The sequence below is a fragment of the Mytilus edulis genome, chromosome 10, assembly GCF_963676685.1.
Source record: "Mytilus edulis chromosome 10, xbMytEdul2.2, whole genome shotgun sequence".
NCBI lineage: Eukaryota > Metazoa > Mollusca > Bivalvia > Mytilida > Mytilidae > Mytilus > Mytilus edulis.
The window spans coordinates 10,271,207-10,292,521 of NC_092353.1; the positions used below are offsets into that span (position 1 = coordinate 10,271,207).

Here is a 21,315-nt window from a genome sequence, read left to right on the forward strand (position 1 = left end):
TGTGGTTTTAACCGTATATCTAACGGAGGATTTTTATTTTCATGTTTTGCAAAAATATCTTCATAAATCGGATTAAAACACAGTTGTAGGCAGGATTATCTAAATAGGCTTTTAGTTTGACAGCATATTGAAGTCCAAGCTTCAAACGTCTGTTAAAGAGTGAGTGCTCATCAGCCTCTACATACAGACTCTCAACTGGTGAGGTTTTAAATGCGCCAAGACAGAGACGCAAACCATGGTGATGCACAGCATCGAGAATCTGTATGTAGGACTTCCTTTCAGAGCAATATACTATAGAGCAATAATCTAGTTTAGATCTAACTAGAGATCTATATAAATTAAGTAAAATGTTGCGATCAGCACCCCAGTCAGTACTGCCGACAACTTTTAAAATATCCAATACTTTTAACATTTTGATATTGGATAAAAAGGTTATCTTTTTATCAAAAATTAATCCAAGAAATTTGGTTTCATCAACGATTTTAATTGGGTTGCTGTTCAAAGTGAGTTATGGATTAAGATGCAATTTCCTTTTGTTACAAAAATGCATCCCGACCGTTTTTGACGTGGAAAATTTAAAACCATTTTCCGAGGCCCATTTTTCAATTTTTCCAAGACATAATTGTAATTGTCTTTCTATGTTATTCATATTTTTGCCTCTGTAACATATTAAAAAATCATCAACGTACAATGAACCTTCAATATTACTTTTTAAAACTTCAACAATATAAAAAAGAAGATGTGATATGATTGCCAATGAGACAACTATCCACAAAAGACCTAAATGACACAGACATTAACAGCTATAGGTCACCGTACGGCCTTCAACAATGAGCAAAGCCCATACCGCATAGTCAGCTATAATAGGCCCCGATAAGACAATGTAAAACAATTCAAACGAGAAAACTAACGGCCTTATTTATGTAACAAAATGAGACAAGGCTGTTGATTTTAAGACTAAATAATGTATCAGATAAAATACTGCCCTTAGGGACACCCATCTCTTGATCATACAGATCAGACATGGTCGAATTTACTCTAACATTAAATTGTCTGTTAGAGAGAAAATTAGAAATAAAATTTGGCATATTGCCTTTCAATAAAATTGAGAATGGAAATGGGGAATGTGTCAAAGAGACAGCAACCCGACCAAATAAAAAACAACAGCAGAGGGTCACCAACAGGTCTTCAATGTAGCGAGAAATTCCCGCACCCGGAGGCGTCCTTCAGCTGGCCCCTAAACAAATATATACTAGTCCAGTGATAATGAACGCCATACTAATTTCCAAATTGTACACAAGAAACAAAAATTAAAATAATACAAGACTAACTAAGAGGCTCCTGACTTGGGACATGCGCAAGAATGCGGCGGGGTTAAACATGTTTGTGAGATCTCAACCCTCCCCCTATACCTCTAACCAATGTAGTAAAGTAAACGCATAACAATACGCACATTAAAATTCAGTTCAAGAGAAATCCGAGTCTGATGTCAGAAGATGTAACCAAAGAAAATAAACAAAATGATAATAATACATAAATAACGACAGACTACTAGCAGTTAACTGACATGCCAGCTCCAGACCTCAATTAAACTGACTGAAAGATTATGATTTCATCATATGAACTTCAGGCACAACCCTTCCCGTTAGGGGTTTAGTATCATACCATCATAACATATATGAGAAGAACATAACCTGTGTCATGCCAACAACTGTTTTTAAAAAAATAATGTGTTTAGTTCCGATGCAATGACCTTATCATTGACTCAATATTAACGCCAAAATATGCAATCTTTAATGACTTGACAACAGTATCGTAATTATATTCCTTCTTAATAAGTCTATTCAAAGGTTTTGTAAGTTTCTGAGGTGAATACTGACACCTTTGTGCTTTATAAAGAATATTACCATAAAAAATTGGATGTGAAATACCTGAACGTATTAGAAGTCTGCATGTTGAGCTATATTTACGAATGATGTCTTTATACCGATGATAAAATTTAGTAAATGTTTTGACTAGTTTGTGATATCGAAAACCCTGGTGTAATAATTTTTCAGTAATACATAAATTTCTCTCGTTAAAATCTAAAACATTGTTACATACACGAGCAAATCGTACAAGTTGAGATATATAAACACCGTAAGATGGTGACAAGGGAACGTCACCATCTAAAAACGGATAATTAACGATGGGAAATGAACAATCATCCCTTTTATCATAAATTTTAGTATTCAGCTTTCCATTAGTGATATAGATATCAAGATCGAGAAAAGGGCAGTGGTCATTGTTAGTATTAGCTTTATTTAAAGTAAGTTCAACTAGATAAATTTCATTAATATACATACTGAAGTCGTCATTATTGAGAGCCAAAATATCATCCAAATATCTAAAAGTATTATGAAATTTGTTTATCAGTTGTTTCGATGGGTCTTTGCTTATTTTTGTCATAAATTGTAACTCATAACAATACAAAAAACAGGTCCGCAATAAGTGGTGCACAGTTAGTTCCCATTGGAATTCCGATAATCTGACGATATACGGAATCCCCAAAGCTAACAAAAATGTTATCCAGTAAATATTCAAGGTCATATATAGTATCAAAGCATGTCCAATTAACATAGTTTTTTTGTTTATTGCTACTAAAAAATGACCTAAAAGAGTTTGAACATATATATTCACATTCTGATTTTTTGAATGCCCATTTAATTAGGTGTGTGATTTTTTTCTTAATGAGAATGTGAGGTAATGTGGTATACAGGGTAGAAAAATCAAAACTTTGAACTGAACCCCATATCAAATAGATCTTTTAAAATACCATATTTCCATGCAGTATCATAGGACTTCTCAAGGTCGTAACGGATGACTCTTTTGTAGACGAAACGCGCATGTGGCGTAATTACAAAATGTAATCCTGGCATCTATGATGGGTTTATTTACAACCACTGGGTCGATGCCACTACTGGTGGAGTTTTTATTCCCCGAGGGTATCACCAGCTCAGAAGTCAGCACTTTTGTGCTGACATGAATTATCATTGATATAGTCATTTTTTAATTTGACTGTTAACAAAAACATTTGAATTTTTGAAATACTAAGGCTTTTCTACCCCAGGAATATATTACCTTAGCTGTATTTGGCACAACTTGTAGGAACTTTAGTCATCAATGCTCTTAAACTTCGTACTTTATTTGACCTTTTAACTTTTTTTGTATTCGAGGGTCACTTTCGAGTCTTTTGGCATGCCACAAAACCAGGTTCAACCCACCATTTTTTTCTTTAAAAATGTCCAGTACCAAGTCAGGAATATGACCATTGTTATACTATAGTTCTTTTCTGTGTGTGTTACATTTTAACGTTGTGTTTCCGTAGTGTCGTTTGTTTTCTCTTGTGTTTGAGTGTGAATTCACATTACTGGAAGACGTGTCACGGTACATTTCTATCCCTTGTATCTGGTTTTGATATTATATTTGTTATTCTCATCGGATTTTGTCTAATGCTTAGTTCGTTTCTGTGTGTGTTACATTTTTATGTTGTGTCGTTGTTCTCCTTTTATATTTAATGCGTTTCCCTCAGTTTTAATTTGTTACCCCGATTTTGTTTTTTGTCTATGGATTTTCGAGTTTTGAACAGCGGTATACTACTGTTGCCTTTATTTGTAGTCGAACCGCGAGTCTGGCGTAATCAAAAAATTGAATCCTGGTATCTATGATGAGTTTATGATACTTTCATGGTTTAACAGAACTATAGTAAAATGAGAGACTTTTTTTTACGTTTACCTTTAAATCCCCTTGAAAAAGCTTATATACATTATATAGCTATATACTTAGGCTTGACTCACTATTATCTTCGGGAAATGCCTATACCAAGTCAGGAATACGCTTATTTGATGAATACTATGAGTTACATAGTGTGATAGTGACCTAGTACGGCAACGGTATATACGGGGTCAGTAAATTCCATATTGGATGAGAGTGAAGCGTATATATCGTATAAGGTCACTAGCACACTATGTACCGAAAATATCTTACCGACTATCTTTATTTGTTGACGAGAGTTGTTTCATTTGCAATAATACCACATCTTCTTACTTTTGTATTAAAGTGTTCAAGTGTCCAATTTTTAAGGACCTTCTTTCATTGGTCTGCACAAAAAAACAAATGTCAACAATAACAGTTTAATATCAACAAACTTGATATAACAATTTTAAACAGAACTTTCAATATATTTAAACAATCAAACAGTGCCAAAGTCGTAACTCCGCTACTAACTGTGTATTGAAATAAGCCTCGCCTCCCTACTAACCTAATATCGAATATACACGGTTTCTACGCGGAGGCTTTTAATCAATCATATTCCTAGAAATGTTTAGGAGTAAGATAAATCATCTTTCAATCAGTTTAATTGAGGTCTTCAGCTACTCAGTAACTGATAGTAGTCCTTTGTTAAAGTATTATTGTTGCCATTTTGCTTAGTTTCTTTTGTTACCTATCCTGACATTGGACTTCCTTTAAACTGAGTTTTACTATGCGTAATGCTCTGTATTTGTTTTTTCTACATAATTAGCTAGAGGTAAAGGGGGAGGGATGAGAACTGACGAAGCGCGTTTAACCTCTGCATTTTTGCACCTGTTACAAGTCAGGAGCCTCTAACCTTTGTCAGTCTAGGATGAATTTTAATTTTAGCTCCTTTATATCTTTTTAGTTTTTGTGACGTTTATTATCACTGAACCAATAAACAATTATGGTTAAGGGCCAGCTGAAGCATGCATTCGGGTGTTGGATATTTGTTGAAGACCCATTGGTTACCATTCTCAGTTTATTTTCGACTTATGAGTTTGAATATCCCTCTGGTATCTTTCGCTTCTCTTTTACAGCTGATATATGAAGTAAAGGATAGTAAAAGTAAAAACTAAAACAATCATCAGCCAAAAAATAAGCAACTTTATTTTATTTGTTATTTGATCAAGTTCAATACATCATAAACTTTCATAAAAATTACCAAACTTTTTCTAAAGTGGAGGTTATTTCAATCAATACCCACACCTTAGAGTGTTATTGTTTGAAAATCATGATAGTTGCCACTGCCACTCATTATGGCTTTGTTTCGGTACCATAATTACTTGCACTAAGAATGAAATAATAGCATTTGAAAAAAAGGGGGAATCAACATTGATATCACTACAAACCTTGTCTCATATTTTATTTAAATAATTGCTAAGATAAGATACTGAACTAATTCTTTTAAAATAATTCTTATAAACCGCATAAATCTGATATACCAAAATTCCACATTAATTTATTAGTAGTAATATGTTATAAATACCGATTTACAAATGAATGATATGCAAGTGTTTATGTAAATTTAAAGTTGGCTACAGCTAATCATTATACGGAATACGGAAAATGTTTTTTTTTTCAAAAAAAAGGATTGTTTTTTTATGTTGCTCTAGATACTAAATATTGATCGTAATATATAATTGTCCATCACAAACAAAAAATCAAGAATATTTTCCAGAGTTATTTATGACTGAAATTTTTTACTAAAGATTGAATCTAAAAGGCCAAAAAACTATGTCAAATCATCAGTAAAATACGGGAAAATAAAAAAAAAACATTCTCAAAAATTCGATGTGAACACTGTCTTTGTTCAAAGAAAAAAAGTCAACAGGTTGACACGAAGCTACTTCGTATATCAAAAATAACTTGCAAATGAAGCAATTCTTTGCAATATTTCTGTCAAAACTTTCTTCAAAATCGTTTTGTTAACTTAAATATGACCTGTAACTTTTCCCTTTTTACAGCTAGTTATTTGGACAAAGACAGTCTAAATTACTAGTTACAATACGAGCTTCATTTTTACGAATAAAACCGCAATTAAAATTTGAATATAAATATGTATAAAATAACACAGATATAGGCAAACTTGGTGAAAACATAGCTAAGGTATAACTAAAAGACCAGTTTTTAACCGTTGTTAGCTAATATATTTTTGGTTAATAGGTTATTGGTAAGAATTATACTAAACTGTGGAGCTTACTTGCCATGTGTAACTTCAATGTAATCTAAAAAGGACATTTGCAACTGATCTTACTTGAAAATTTTATCATTAATCAAATTCATTGCTATTCATCTTTCCTTTTACCGGAAAATAAATGTATATATTTTTTTTATAGTTTCGGTTTTTTTTAAAGAACGGATATGAATGATACGAAAATAAACTTATTTAAAGACACCAGTTATTATTCCATGCCCTTTATTCACAAAATTACAGACAAGGGGCGATACATATCTACACATATGTTTACATCTAAGATGTCAAATAACATCGACTATAATCCTACGATATATAATATAAATACTATAATGTTTACAATCTTGATAATATTGCATACCACATAATCTAAAAGTTAATAAATCAAGCTTTTACCCATAGCAGTCTTCATTAGCCATTCTGCGAACTTATGAATTCCTGTTTCTTCAGAATACTTCTTTCCGTTTATATCCATTTTCGTCTTATATGCTAGTCTTAACGGAAGGAAAGCTAAGTGAGCCAAGGAATGGCATGACATAACCTGTAGTCGTCCAAAGTGTATATTCTTTACTAAGCAGTAACAACTGACGAAAACGCCATCAACTAAAAGGTTTCCGTTCAATGTTAATGGGGCGTATAAACCTTGTCCGTTTACTTCTTCAATGGACCGAACAGTTGATTTGACAAACACCCTACATTCTTTGCTTTGTTCAAAAGTGTGTAACGTATCACCAACATTCAACGCTTTCGCATGGCAAGCTGCTTTATAACGTCCAGAAAAGATAATATGCTCCGCCGAAATCTCTAATGTTCCGTAATCATGAATGATTCTTACAAATTTAGATTCTGTGTTTTCAACCTTATGTATCCATGCAATTATTGTGTCGTCGGTTATATTTCCATTTCTGTCCACACTTAAAACTTGTTCTCCAATATGTACATTTTCCAAAGCCTTTTTTCCGCCATGTAAAAGTGTTATGGAAGCATTTGAAGGAAAGCACCTCGTAGCTTTGTTTGATGCTCCAACTGATTCTCTCGTTTTGTTTTCGAGTATTTTCATATCGGCGTTTATCTTACTTGCCTTTTGCATCTCGTGACTTTTATTCTCATCTATTTGTTCTATTAACTGATATATCGGACAGAGTTTTGGTGATCTTGTTAGCGGTGCTGGTTTGTAACGTAAAGATTTTACCCATTCTTCCAATTCTTCAGAACTCACACTTTCAAGAGACAATTTGATGTTTGGTAGTTCGCCACCTTTCCATTCTAGTTTTGTAGTAGACATGTGAATTTCCTCGTGTGATATGCTGGAACACATTGATTGTCTGTCGAAGTTTATTGATGCTCCAGTCTGCAGTGAATGATATCTCATTGATAACTCACCCATTACATGGGTACAACGGTCTTCTTGTACAAGAGTCTCACTTCCACGCATAAGAGCTGATCCATGTATTGAACCACCAAGTTTTACCCCTATTATAAAATGGTTTCCCCATTTGTTACAAAATGCATTCCATTTCATCAAGTTATCCTTATCATTTTCATCGTATTTTGAAGGAAGTGCGCAAACGGCTTCTTTAAATTCTTCACTAGGTATGTACGGATCATTCAAATCAACTTCATGTAGTGTGTGTTCAATTAGGAATGAAACTTTGTGGTACTTCTGCTCAGTAGAGTTTCTTTCTTTATCTTCCATATTGTAACCACTTCGTACATTCATTTCACAACCCCCTAGATGTGATGAGATATCGCCCCCAAATTTTAACTCCTTCAAGCGTTGTTTTTTATACTCTTCATGATTTCGGGCGGACTCGCATATAATATCATGATTACTACAGTCATAAAATGTTGTATTTCCAGGATACCCAAGTCGTCCGTGATTATTTGTCAACTGTACTGGACACTTCTGTGTTTCAGTGTCGTGAAATATATTGAAGCCCTTACCTATTGGACATACAATTCCAGATGACTCTTCATACTTTAGTCCAAACAATGCTTTTAGCATCTCTTCCATTTTTATTGAAATTTCAACAGGATGAACGGTGGCTTTCAATCGGTTTATGGACATGCATTGAATGTCTTTCGGCTGTTTTATCTTTAAGTCAGTTAATCTGTATTTTAAGACCATAACAGCGTTTTCAATTTCTTTTGAATTGTTTTGCTCTCTGTATTTATTTAACATTTTGCATATTGGGGTGTTTGGTTCCGTTATGACAAAATCTCTTAATAACGTGTACAACTTTTTTTCTTCTGACTCTTTAATGTCGGTTTCAGAAATTGTTAATCCTTTCTCTGGCGTTTCATTACCTGGTCTAAAGCATATCGCTACAGCTTCGTGTCCTATTTCGTCGTGTGCACTATTCAAAATTTTCTTACAAGCAAGAAACAATTCCATAGGTTGATTTTGTCCATTTGGTAATACATGCCATTCTCCATGTTCTTTCAGTCCAAATTTGTTTGGTTTATTTTCTTGAACTACTATACTTGGTCGAATACCTAGATGTCCAGATACTAAACATAGTATTTGTGTCTTTAGTTCTAATACTTCTTGTTTCCATAACTCCGTAACTTCCGTACCCAGACTTGCAACATGAGTCAACACGATCACTAGGTTGGTATTTTTTTTGTCTATTACTTCTAATTTTTTTATTCCATACAGCAGTTTTGCTAGTCTCGATCTTTTACCGGTAATTCGGTTATCTGTACTGTCAATTACCAAAAATACAAGATTTGGGAAATTGTCTTGTAAAAACTTGTGATTCTTTTTAAAATGGAGGATGGTTGCCATATTTTTTGCTTCTTGTTCTAAGCCATCGTCATCACAAAAACCTGGAGTGTCAATGAACGAAAGACGTAATTCTTTTACTCTCCACTCTTCAGATGTCATTTTTACAAAATACTCCTCAGTTGAACGTTGTTCTGAACAGAAATCATTAACTGTTGCGAGGTTTTTTCCAAATAGATAGTTGATTGTTGAACTTTTCCCAGAACCAGTTAACCCTAATAATAAAATGAAGGCTTGCGATGGGGATCTTTTTGTATTCATCGCATTACTTGACATTTTCAAAGCTGGATGATCCTTATATTTCGAATATGCTGAGATAAGTTCCTCCTTATTCCTAGGTAAGTTTGGTATCCATGGAAATAATCTGAAAATAAACAATAATGTATGAATATTTTCTTATAATTTTAAAAATTGCATAAATTGCCTTCGAAAGTGAGCGTTTAAAGTATATTTTTATAATCTTAAATATTTATAAAAGTAATTATTCGAATTTTCCCTATATTTCTTGATATTCACTATAAATATTCAAGTAAATAAATCAAGGTATCCTCAATTCCTCTTTGCCTCAAACATAAACCATTTGCCTAGAGTCAGTCTCATAGTCAACATATGTTGATATGATTTTAAGGCTTTTCCACCTCAGGAATAGATAACCTTAGCTGTATTTGTCAAAACTTTAAGGAATTTTTAGTTTTCAATGCTCTTCAACCTCGTACTCTATTTTGCCTTTTAATCATTTTTTTATTCGAGCGTCACTGATGAGTCTTTTGTAAACGAAACGCGCGTCTGGCGTATTTATAAAATTTTAATCATAGTATCTATGATGAGTTTATTTAATACATTTAGCTAAGAGAAGGACTATTTGTTATTCACAGACACAATGAAATGACCATAACGATTATATCTTCAATATATAAAGTGCCATTTTTTCAATTAAAACTCGCCAGAAATTCAAGTTAAAGTATTTAAGGCATTGCAGAGGCTTTCTTTATCATTTAATCTTCATGGTTATGCATAGTCTGCTAACATATTAATAATAGTTTTGAACATTCAAATCGGTATGATGTGGATCAATTTGAAAAGAGGGGCGAAAGATACCAAAGGGACAGTAAAACTCGTAGATCGAAAACAAACTGACAATGCCATGGCTAAAAACGAAAACGACTAACAGATAAATAAAAGTACACAAGAGATGGTTTTATTTTTCACCCTGTTGACCATATATAGACCAGTTAAAAAAACCCGGCCCAAAATCAAAATTTTTGAACGATTGGGCACGCCAAAGAACACTAATGATTTATTTAATGAAGAAATAAAACAAAAGTTTAATTTAAGTTTGGAGCGGCTTGAAAGAAAACGGGCACAAAATCAAAAGTCTTAATCACTGTCAGATAGGGAATATCAAACAGACGCCAATTATTCATTCCTTTACGAAATAGAAAAAAGGGTAATTTTGGAACCCAATTCGAATTAGCTTGAATATTATGCCTGAAATGAAAATAAAAATACTACTCAGTTAGATTAAGCATATCTAAGAAAAATAAATATGTTTGATGAACTCAACCTAAATTTAATTTTGTCAAGAGACCTTTCACACATTAATATGGATGTATTTCAAAATGGTGCCGAAAATCAAAATTGTAATTTCTGTTCAAAGGGAAATAATGCAATATAAACAAGAGTCCAGATGACATAGACAATTCAGTTTAAAGGGAAATAAGTAAAATTCATATTATAAAAATCAATTTGCTTCTGACATCTCTACATTCAAAAACTAGACCAATTTAAATCGTGTAAATTAAACTTTGCCTTAATTTAGTTATAGAAAACAACATAATTAAATATGAAAATACGCCAAAGCGTTTTCATGTTAATGAATGGACACTGTTTGGCAGCCGCAAGCCCGCCCAGGCGGCCGTACATCCCCAAAATCAATAACCGATTTTTATTTTGACTACCCGATTAACAATCAAACACAATCAGTAAAAATAGTCGTCGTATAAACAAAACATAAACAGATTTAAATTCAACTACGCTGGTGACACTGATAACGTAATAAAATGTTTAAACACAAAAACGTTGTTTTGGAATAAAATAATTGAATTAAAGACAAATTCAAAAATATGCATTCATGCTTTAAAAAAAACCCAATTAAACTTACCTCTGCTTATTATTCAAAATGTCTAAAAATATACACTGAAATTCAAACTATATCAATAAAAAATTTATCTCTAAAATTATTTACGATGGTGTACCTATTTTCAACTATGATTCCATTTCATATTTCTTTTCTTGTGAAATGCATCTCAGAATTTAGACTTTGATAAAACACAGTTTCTGACCCAGGATGAATGGGGCCTATGTATTTAATGCTGCATTATTCTAATTCTAAATACATTGTTGAAAACAGCATTTTAACGAAGCCAGAAAATAATAAAGTTTGGACCCTTTAGACCTTAATGTGGACTAATTTGATAACAGGACCCTCATTCTAAATAAAATATTATATTCAGCATATGAAAGAATCCCATTTTTTTCAATTTTTGTTGAAATCAAACAATTTTAACCAACTAGAATACTGTGTCAAAGAAAAAATATACAAAATTAAAGAAAGTTAATTATTGACACTTTTAAACAATTTGAAAATACGCCCAACATGCCTTTTAATGCATGAAACCTTGTTGTAAAATTTCAAAGAGTAAAATAACCAACAAAAAAAAATCAGAGAAAAAATGGAAACGAAAATTTCGTAAATAAAACGGCAATCCTCAACACATCAAACGAATGCATAACAGCTGTCATATTCCTGACATAGTACAGACAATTTCTTACGTTATCAAAGGTGGGTTTAATGTCATATAGATCAATACTCTTATGCACAATCATGAAACAATGAAAATAATTGTATTGGCCCCTTGTTTACCCTTCATTTCTTAGAAGTTGCGTCAATAGCCCCTAAAATTAATACCAACCTTCAACATGTGAAATGGAACACTGTGCTACAATTTCATAGATATCCATATACTAATTAAGAAATAATTCATGGAAGCCATAGATTTGTTGTAAATTTACACATGGCCTGGGCCGTGATATTCGAATTTTATCCTGAGCGTTAGCCATGGCCAGGCCATGTGTAAATTTACAACAAATCTATGGCTTCCATGAATTATTTCGATTCTAATAGGACGATGGGAATACCGTGTGTGTGGCTGTTCTATTTTACCCACTGTTCGATAAATGTAAAACAAATCTAATAAACCTGCATGAATGATTTCTTAACTAACGGCTAGAAAAAAAATGTGATTACTTTTTTTACTTCTCAGTAAACCCAACATTTGCAATTCTTAATTTACATTTTTTATCGTAAGCTACCGTCAAATTCACTGTTGACATGTTGTAACAAAGGAGCCGCCATGTTGACTTGCTGAAATCGGTAAATGTGCGAATAATGCAATACAACAGAAAACAAGCAACACCTACCTCAATACTTTATTTTAAGGCAATTGTATCCGAGTTTAGAAGGTAAACGCAATAGAAAAACCTTCAGCTTTGACGTTTTCATTCGTATGACGTTTTCATTCGTATGACGTCATGTTTTGAAATGACGTTAATGCGCAAAAATCATTACTGGAATTTCGCGGAACTTTAATTTTTTTTTTGTGTCCATTTTTCCGTTCTCTTATGTGTAAATTCTTTTTGTTATGCATCAGAATTAGAATAAATGTTCTGTAGGGTTTTATTCAATTGTAATTGTTAACACAGCGAAATCCACAACCGTTTACACATAGGTTACGTTACATATGGATTTACGTGGGAGGCATATTTAAACAGCCATTTGTGTACATCTTGGAGTCTGCGCTAAGTATAGATATATCGAGAATTTTATCACGGTGTTGTTTACAAAGCGAAAGAAGCACGTCATATAAGAATACTCAAGTTATTGTCTGCAAACCAAGAAATGCTTCATTTTTGGTCCCTTTTGGAGTCCAAGTTACTAAAAAACTACGACAATGTTCTGTAAAATCAATCCAAATCCTCTTATTGTGAAATAAAAACTTGTACTAAAATTTCATTGAGATCAATACACTTGCATAAAACATTTGACTTTTCTACCCTGTACACAAGTATTCCACATTCCAAACTAAAAGACAAATTGAAAGAGTTGATATTACTTTGCTTCATAAAAAAGAATGGCCAACGTAGATACAAGTATCTTGTCTTAGGGAGGGATAAATCCTACTTTGTAAAGAATCACTCTGATTCAAACAAAAAATTCTCTGAAACTGATATTATCAAGATGCTTGATTTCTTGATTGACAACATATTTGTTACGTTCGGAGGACGTGTTTTTCAACAGACTGTCGGCATTCCAATGGGAACAAACTGTGCCCCTCTACTCGCCGACTTGTTTCTTTATTATTATGAGGCTGACTTCATGCAGGAACTTCTTAGGAAGAAAGATAAGAAGTTAGCAATATCCTTTAACTCTACTTTCCGCTATATAGATGATGTTCTTTCACTAAACAATTCAAAATTTGGTGACTATGTGGAACGCATCTATCCAATCGAACTAGAGATAAAGGATACTACAGATACAGTTAAGTCGGCTTCATATCTTGACTTACATCTAGAAATTGACAATGAGGGTCGGTTGAAAACAAAACTTTACGACAAAAGAGATGATTTCAGCTTTCCAATTGTGAACTTTCCATTTCTAAGTAGCAACATTCCAGCAGCACCTGCATACGGGGTATATATCTCCCAATTGATACGATATTCCCGTGCTTGCATTTCCTATCATGATTTTCTTGATAGAGGTTTGCTGCTCACAAGGAAGCTATTAAACCAAGAGTTCCAAATGGTGAAGTTGAAATCATCCCTTCGTAAATTTTACGGACGCCATCACGAGTTGGTTGACCGTTATGGAATAACCGTTTCACAAATGATATCGGATATGTTCCTTACGTCGTAACTACAATCCCCTTCCCTTTCATGAATATGACCTACCGAATTAGACTATTTACCGGATTTGTAATCACTTAAGCAACACGACGGGTGCCACATGTGGAGCAGGATCTGCTTACCCTTCCGGAGCACCTGAGATCACCCCTAGTTTTTGGTGGGGTTCGTGTTGTTTATTCTTTAGTTTTCTATGTTGTGTGATGTGTACTATTGTTTTTCTGTTTGTCTTTTTTATTTTTAGCCATGGCGTTGTCAGTTTGTTTTAGATTTATGAGTTTGACTGTCCCTTTGGTATCTTTCGTCCCTCTTTTTGCACACAACTTGAAATTTCTTTCTTTATTTGAAATATACTATGTCTTAACATAGCATCGACAAACTTCTCTGTCTTAGTGTAAATAGGTAAAAAAAAATGTTATTTATGAATATTATCTATACTTGATCATATTAGAGTAAGGAATCTTAGAATTATCATCCCTAGCTTTAACTGCCGAAACAGTTAAATAATATCGTTGCTGCATGTGTGTTATTTAATAACAAAATTTTGAAAACAAAAGATTTCAAAAAATTCGTGTCAATGGGACCTGCATTATCATAATTACTTACTCTGCGCTAAATTGCATGGCAATTTAAAGAACAGGTTAGGCTGATAAATACCCCTGTACAATTTTAAAATATCAAATCTTTTGGAGACATCACTTCACTAGTGTAAATATCTATGCAAAGACTTAAAACATCAAAGGTACTAACCGGATACTTTTGTACTGCAACCAAATATTTTTAGATAGTTTTTATTAACATAAAGCTGTGTTTCTTTGTTTTTCATTTATATATAGTTAATGTTATTCCACCAGTTTTAAATACTGTTTGAACATTATCTCTACATACTTGTATTGTTTGCAGATATCAATCTTAATTATAATGCTTTAGCAAACATTAATACAAACAAAGCAGGCAATCCTGCAACTTGTTAGCATTAGTATAACAGACAAGATGGGCTTGTTGATAATACACTGTCTCTTCATATAAATATAATGGCATTTGATGCGACTGTCATACAAGGGAGAGTTTTAGCGCTATAAAACCAGGTTCAATCCAGCCGTTTTCCTACATTTGAAAATGCCAGTACCAAGTCAGGAATATGACAGTTGTTTTGACATTCGTTTGATGTGTTTTATTATTGATTTTGCCATTTGATTAGGGACTTTCCGTTTTGAATTTTCCTCGGAGTTCAGTATTTTTGTCATTTTACTTTTTTCTTCAAGGAAACCATTTTATTATGACAAAAGAGAAAACTTTATAATTTTAATATCAATGAATTTCCGAATAAATGTGGTTACATTAAAATTGAGAGTAAATCATATGTTAAATTTTTAGGTATCGTTCTTAACAAATATTTATCTGATGAACAGATTGTTGATAATAGTATGAAAAAGGCTAGTCAGGCCTATCCAAGAAACAAAAAGACAATCGTTGTGTTATTAAATAAAGTTCTACGGTTTATACTATATCTTCCGAATCAATGTGAATGAATGTAAACAAGGGATTGTTTAATGTTTGTAACAGAGTTAAACAACTTAATCATTCTTTTGATGATTTTCACGACAAATGTCTACAATACTTGAAGATGGTTTTTCAAGAACTTCCTGGAATAGGAACACTAGAAAAACTGCCTACAACTTTTATGTTCAAAATCTCATTTTAATGGATTAAAAACTGGAATGCTTTGCTAGATACTGTAAAAGGTACAAGTATGCATGTGAATTCAAAAATAAAATTTAAGTATGAAGTACAAAAACACACATGAGTAAACAGTAGTCTTTTGAACATATTTGAAATATCAAAGTGGAGATATGATCCCTCTGAACATTATGACGGCAAAAAGTGTCTACACATTCCTCTAAACAGTAGTCTAGTAAAAATAGATGAACAATTTGGCTAACTTGAAAAAAGTTGCAATTGAATTCCAAAAGGCTTTCTTTGCAAATACTAGAAGTCTACCACGATGCCTTAGCCTTTTGGATGAAACATATCAAAATGTGTCAAAAATAGTGGGAAAACTACATGAACTCGGGAAAGATTGTAAAACATGTATTTTGGAAGATAAGCCTTCAAACCAAGAGTTTTACAACAGTTAATTCAGCGCTTATGAAATGAAATAATAATTTTTTTGTTTTTCTTTAAAAACACGAAAGGAGTAGGTAAGGACCGATTTTGTTCATTTGATGAAAGATTTTGGATATTTTTTAAACACCCCAGTGTCACTTTGGTAGATCCAAATAAGTTATGTGAAAGATTCAAACGGATTTAGTCATTAAAGCTTCAATATAAAAAAAATCTATCAAATATGCATTAATATGTTACTTTTCAGATAGTTTATGTCAAAAATGAAGGTGGCCGCATCTATGTTCATCCTCAACCTTTATATATGTTATGTATTATCATCTTGGTACAACTTACATTTAAATACTAAGAATGATCACACATGCGGCCACATCCATTTAAGACGGAAACCGTCTACAAATTAACTCAAATGCTAAAATTGGGAAGATTTCAGTAGTTTAGCATGACTTAATGCTGCTAGTACCCGATAAATGTGCATTGTGTTGTCATAAACAGCCTATATTTGTGTAAAGAAGTATTCTACTTTCCAAAAAATAATTAAAAAAATTACATTTTAACAATATTAATTTTTGTAAAACTGCTATATTATGGGGCCAAAAAGGGCTGTTACTGAACCTACTCCAAAATAAAAACATCATGTTGAAATTTGCGATTCACAAAACGTGAATTGATCACCAAAACATACAGGAAAAATATAAAAATGGTAATAGAAGTTTATTTGATCTAATTTTTAAAGTTTAAACATATTGTGCATCATAAGCCTATTTGGCTGGCTGAATCATTATGTCAATACTCAATGTACATTATATTGTATGAAACGTCGCAAGATACTGGTGTCATCTAACGTTACACACTCAAAGACGTAAGCCAAAATAAAAACGTTGGAATGCATGTTGTTCAGATGACTTTTTACAATAAATTGTAAAGGATTAATTGTTTTTTCTTAGATAAAAGATGTTAAGCTTAAGTTTTATTAACAAATAAAAAATAAAAAAAGTAACTTGAATTGAAACCATTTGTTTTATATACATTTTAATTATAAAGGCAATCGATTACTTTTTTATGGATAAACTATGCACTGCAAATGCACTAATCTTTGCACTCCAGAATGTCAAGGCGAAAGGACTATGGCATACATAGCATGTCAGTTCTGCACAAGGGAATTAGCGGGAACAATTATTATTGCTGGTTTTTTTTCTATTAATTTGTATTATAGCGGATCCGACTATTATAGTCCGGAAAACACTTCAGTTCGCCGAGAAAATATCTCCCAACCTCTCTATGAATCGGTAGAGCTTCAACATAAAACATTAATTTTAAAGTTTTCTTATTAAGCAACAAAATAAAATAGCCGTATTCCAAATCGTCTGTGAAAACCGTAATAATGACAATTAGACGGAACGTTAGAAGTATATTTTATTAAATAACGTCAAAATCGTATGTTGGGACATTGTATCGGACATTTTAGTTTTATCTGATATCTCGGATATTAGATTTAATTTATGGGAATTTAATATCAAAATAGAGATAATGTTTTGTATTTTTATCCATTATAATTTTTTTATGTAGCGAATGGCACTGTATTAAGGTGTAATACCACCATTGACCTTCACCTATTAGTCTTTGTTAAATTTGCACTTTTCAAAAAAATGTGCAGAATTTATCCTTGATTCAAATAAAGAAATACTTGGCATGAGTAAAGTTTTATCCTGTCCAGTTCTATAGAAAAAAATTCACATAACATTTCATTTCATATAAGAAAATAACCATCATTGGAAGTTAACCAATCAAATTTCTCCCCTTATTTTATCTGTGTACAAGGTTTAGTCACCATGTAACCTCAAGATAACAAAATTTTCTATAGAAATCCCAAATAAAAAATAATGGTGTTTTGAAATACCCAAGACATATGTTTATGACACAGAAATGGTTTTACTGCAATAAAATGTAGGATTAATTACCTACAACTGTCAAATTCAAGGAAATATTTTTTTCGATCTACTTTCGTATACAAACGGATGTGACGTACCATGATTTGGTGGTATTACACCTTAAATGAACATCATGAAAAAACAGAAAACGTAACCCTACGTTTAATTTGCTTTGAAGAGGACAAAATGTCGGACATTGCTATTCGACTCGAATAATAAGAATTTATTTTTAAAATTCCTGATTATTACGTGAGGCAAAAGTGTGATCTTTGTACAAAATACTAGTATAAGAATTACATTCGACATGGGGATTGCTCTGAAATTCCCTTTTTTTTGGGACAATTTAACAAAAATTACGGCAACCTTTCGTGCATGGGACACATAATTTGTATCATCTTGATCCCTTTTTTTATATTTCCGTCTTTTCGACAGAAAAAAATCGACATTACGTCATCGCCCAATTATGAATTGCTTGTTCTAGACAAACTTTTATATCGTTTGGTAATACCATTTATATGTTTTTTACGGTATTCAGAATTTCACAAAACTAAAAGTGTAACGCGGGACAAGGAAATCATATTGCAAAATAAAGGTTTTATTGAGTTTTAATTAATGAAAATAGTCTGTTACATATAAAAAATTGCAATAATCTGAAAGAAAAGTTTAAAAGCTTTAAAATGATATACAACACTTTATGATATCAATTTTTATGTTTAAAAATTATTAAGATGAATGTGTCTTGTCCGTGATTTTACCAAAGTAACACCAGTAGCGTGAGACGTTTCTAAATATTCAGGTTGCACTCTAATAAACTATTTATTCATTCATTCATTCATTCATTCATTCATTCATATAGTAATTTACAGCAATCCATACTTAGTAAGAAAAATCACAAAAATAATGAACTCCGAGTAAAACTCAAAAACGGAAAGTCATATTCCTGACTTGGTACAGACATTTTCTTACGTGGAAAATTATGGATTAAATATGTTTATTTTTTCAATCAATTAAGGGGTAAATGATGATCTTGGGTAAAAATATAAAAAAAAATCATTAAAAATCGTTAGAAACTGGGAAAACACTGAACGTTTAATTGTTTTTAAACCATTCCAAAATAGAAAAATACATAAATCATAATCAGACCATATCAAACAAATATGAAAATAACTGATGTTGGGTGAACACACAAATTGCCAAAAAATGTAACTATGAATGTTGGGAAGTTGATCAGGTACATTATCTATTATCATTAATAACTTGCTTTGTTTTTATTTCATGAAGATTGTTAGATCGGGGTTGTCTAGCTTATGCGCCCGTACCTTTCAATCGATTTTGTTTATTTTGGTAAAATGACTTGACGCCTCCTGTATATATCGAACATGGATTTTCTTAGAGATATATAATTTCACAGGTATTAACACCTATGTGTAGCTCAGAATGTTCACAAGCAAGCACAATTAAATGCAACCAATTTCAAACAATTACAAAGTTTTATCTAAAGTTACCATATTTATGTAAGCAATACAAAATCAATAGAAGATGTTGGCTTATCAAGTTCATGAAGATTGACTGTTCATTAGTATGGTAATTAGTATTATTGTCAAACAGGCAATTATTTCATATAAATAATTCTTTAGAGAAAAATCCCAACCTTGTTTGAATCTAAAAAATATCTAATATTTTCATTATTAGTTGACGATTTTTGAAATTTTTGTTGAAATAATTTATCACCTCACAGGCAGGCTAAGCCAAACGCCAACGATCATCACATAGTTCAGATAACTAAATTTTAGAAGTCAGACACAAAAGTGTTTTTTTTTACACTTCACATTACTGTTCCTATGAACGATCTTGACCGTATGTCGTAACACTACACTACACATTGGTCGAAAATAGCCGTAAAACATAGTTAACCTTTCGAAAAATATGTAGTTAAAATATCATTAACAAGAATGTGTTCCAAGTACACCGATGCCCCATCCGCATTTTCATTTCCTATGTTCAGTGGACTGTGAAAATGGGGGAAAAATCTCTTCTTTGACATCAGAATTAGAAAGATCATATCATAGGGAACATGTGTACTAAGTCTTAAGTTCATTGGACTTCAACTTCAACAAAAACTACCTAGACCAAAAAATTTAACCAAAACTTTAACCTGTCGGGACAGACGGATGAACGAACGGACGAACGAACGGTAAAACGAACGTACAGCCGAACGGACGCACAGACCAGAAAACATAATGCCCATAAATGGGGCATAGAAACGAAACGTAAAAATTCTTTTTAAGTTACTTTTCATCGTTTTGATCGTCAGAAATATCAGCGCCTCCCTTTACTTCTCTTCTACTTCTCGTTACAGTGGCTCTCACGTGACTAATCTGTAAATCGATTGGAGGAAAGCCCGGAAACATTCTGAAAAGAAGAGTATTAGACAAATAACATAAGTATCATTCATTTTATAATCATGTTTGATATCAAATGATTCATTTTTGAAGGACTTAGTGATGTCTTAACTGTTTTGCAGAAAAATCATTAATGAGCTACAGTTGATTTTTTTTATCGGTTGACGTGGCTGTCCTCTGCAATTGTAAATACCAACAAAATTAATGATCACCTTTTTCCAAATAGGGTTTTTAGCTCCAAAAGAAAATGTAGCTCTTAATATCATTTGTAAAATTGGATATGATGCACACTATTACTTATATATATTCCGTTTAATTTTTTTCAAAGTTCGCATCAAACAGGAATTTTTCTAATCACTCATCAATCATAAATATATATACCATGTTCAGTAAATAGATACAAGTCAAAATTATTCAGATCAATTGGGCCATTTTTCTCTTGAACATACCTTATTACAACTCCCACAAATAGTTGACTTGGCCGACATTGTCACCAGAACAAGCATACCTAATTCTATGCTAGACGAATTTTATGTTCCTCCGACATAAACATGAAAGATAAAGATCGAACAATGAACCATGAAAATGAGTTCAATATCATATAAACCCTGTCAGACAGGCATGTAAACCACAAAGAAAATATTCCATATACCTAATATAGTTTACCTATTGCTAATTGCATCAAGGATACAAACTTGGCCTCCGCATAGCATTGTTCACTGATCTATATTTTCGCCGCATCTGTCCTCAGAGAGTAAAACCTATGCCTCGCATTCTACGATATTTGTCTTGAGCGAGTTAAAAATCTGTTGTTTTTAATTTATTGTCTTTAATTGAAATGATGCATTGTATCTTTTAGCTCAATTATATTATGTGTGTCGGTGTTTAACCAAATTAAGTATGTTTTAATATAAATTTAAAATAACAATATATTGTCTCGAAATATAAAATGTATGTGTACTACTCTTAGCAACAATTAGAAAGTGAGGCTTGGCGTGCATTACTATCCTGTTTTGAGCCCAGTGCAAATAAAATGTTCATTTCGAGACAATGTATGGTTATTCTTTATATACTGCAACTCTTATA

The 21,315-nt window shown here is 32.3% G+C and overlaps 1 protein-coding gene across 1 annotated transcript; it reads right to left on the minus strand.

Moving 5' to 3' along the window:
• Nucleotides 1-4,959: 4,959 nt before the first annotated feature.
• LOC139492572 (uncharacterized) lies at nt 4,960-20,942 on the minus strand. The gene is made up of 3 exons (XM_071280725.1): nt 20,896-20,942; nt 20,120-20,239; nt 4,960-9,177 (listed from the first exon to the last, which is right to left on the minus strand). The coding sequence occupies exons 1-3, from the start codon at nt 20,940-20,942 to the stop codon at nt 6,405-6,407; spliced, it is 2,940 nt and encodes a 979-aa protein (XP_071136826.1). The 3' UTR covers nt 4,960-6,404.
• Nucleotides 20,943-21,315: the final 373 nt, after the last annotated feature.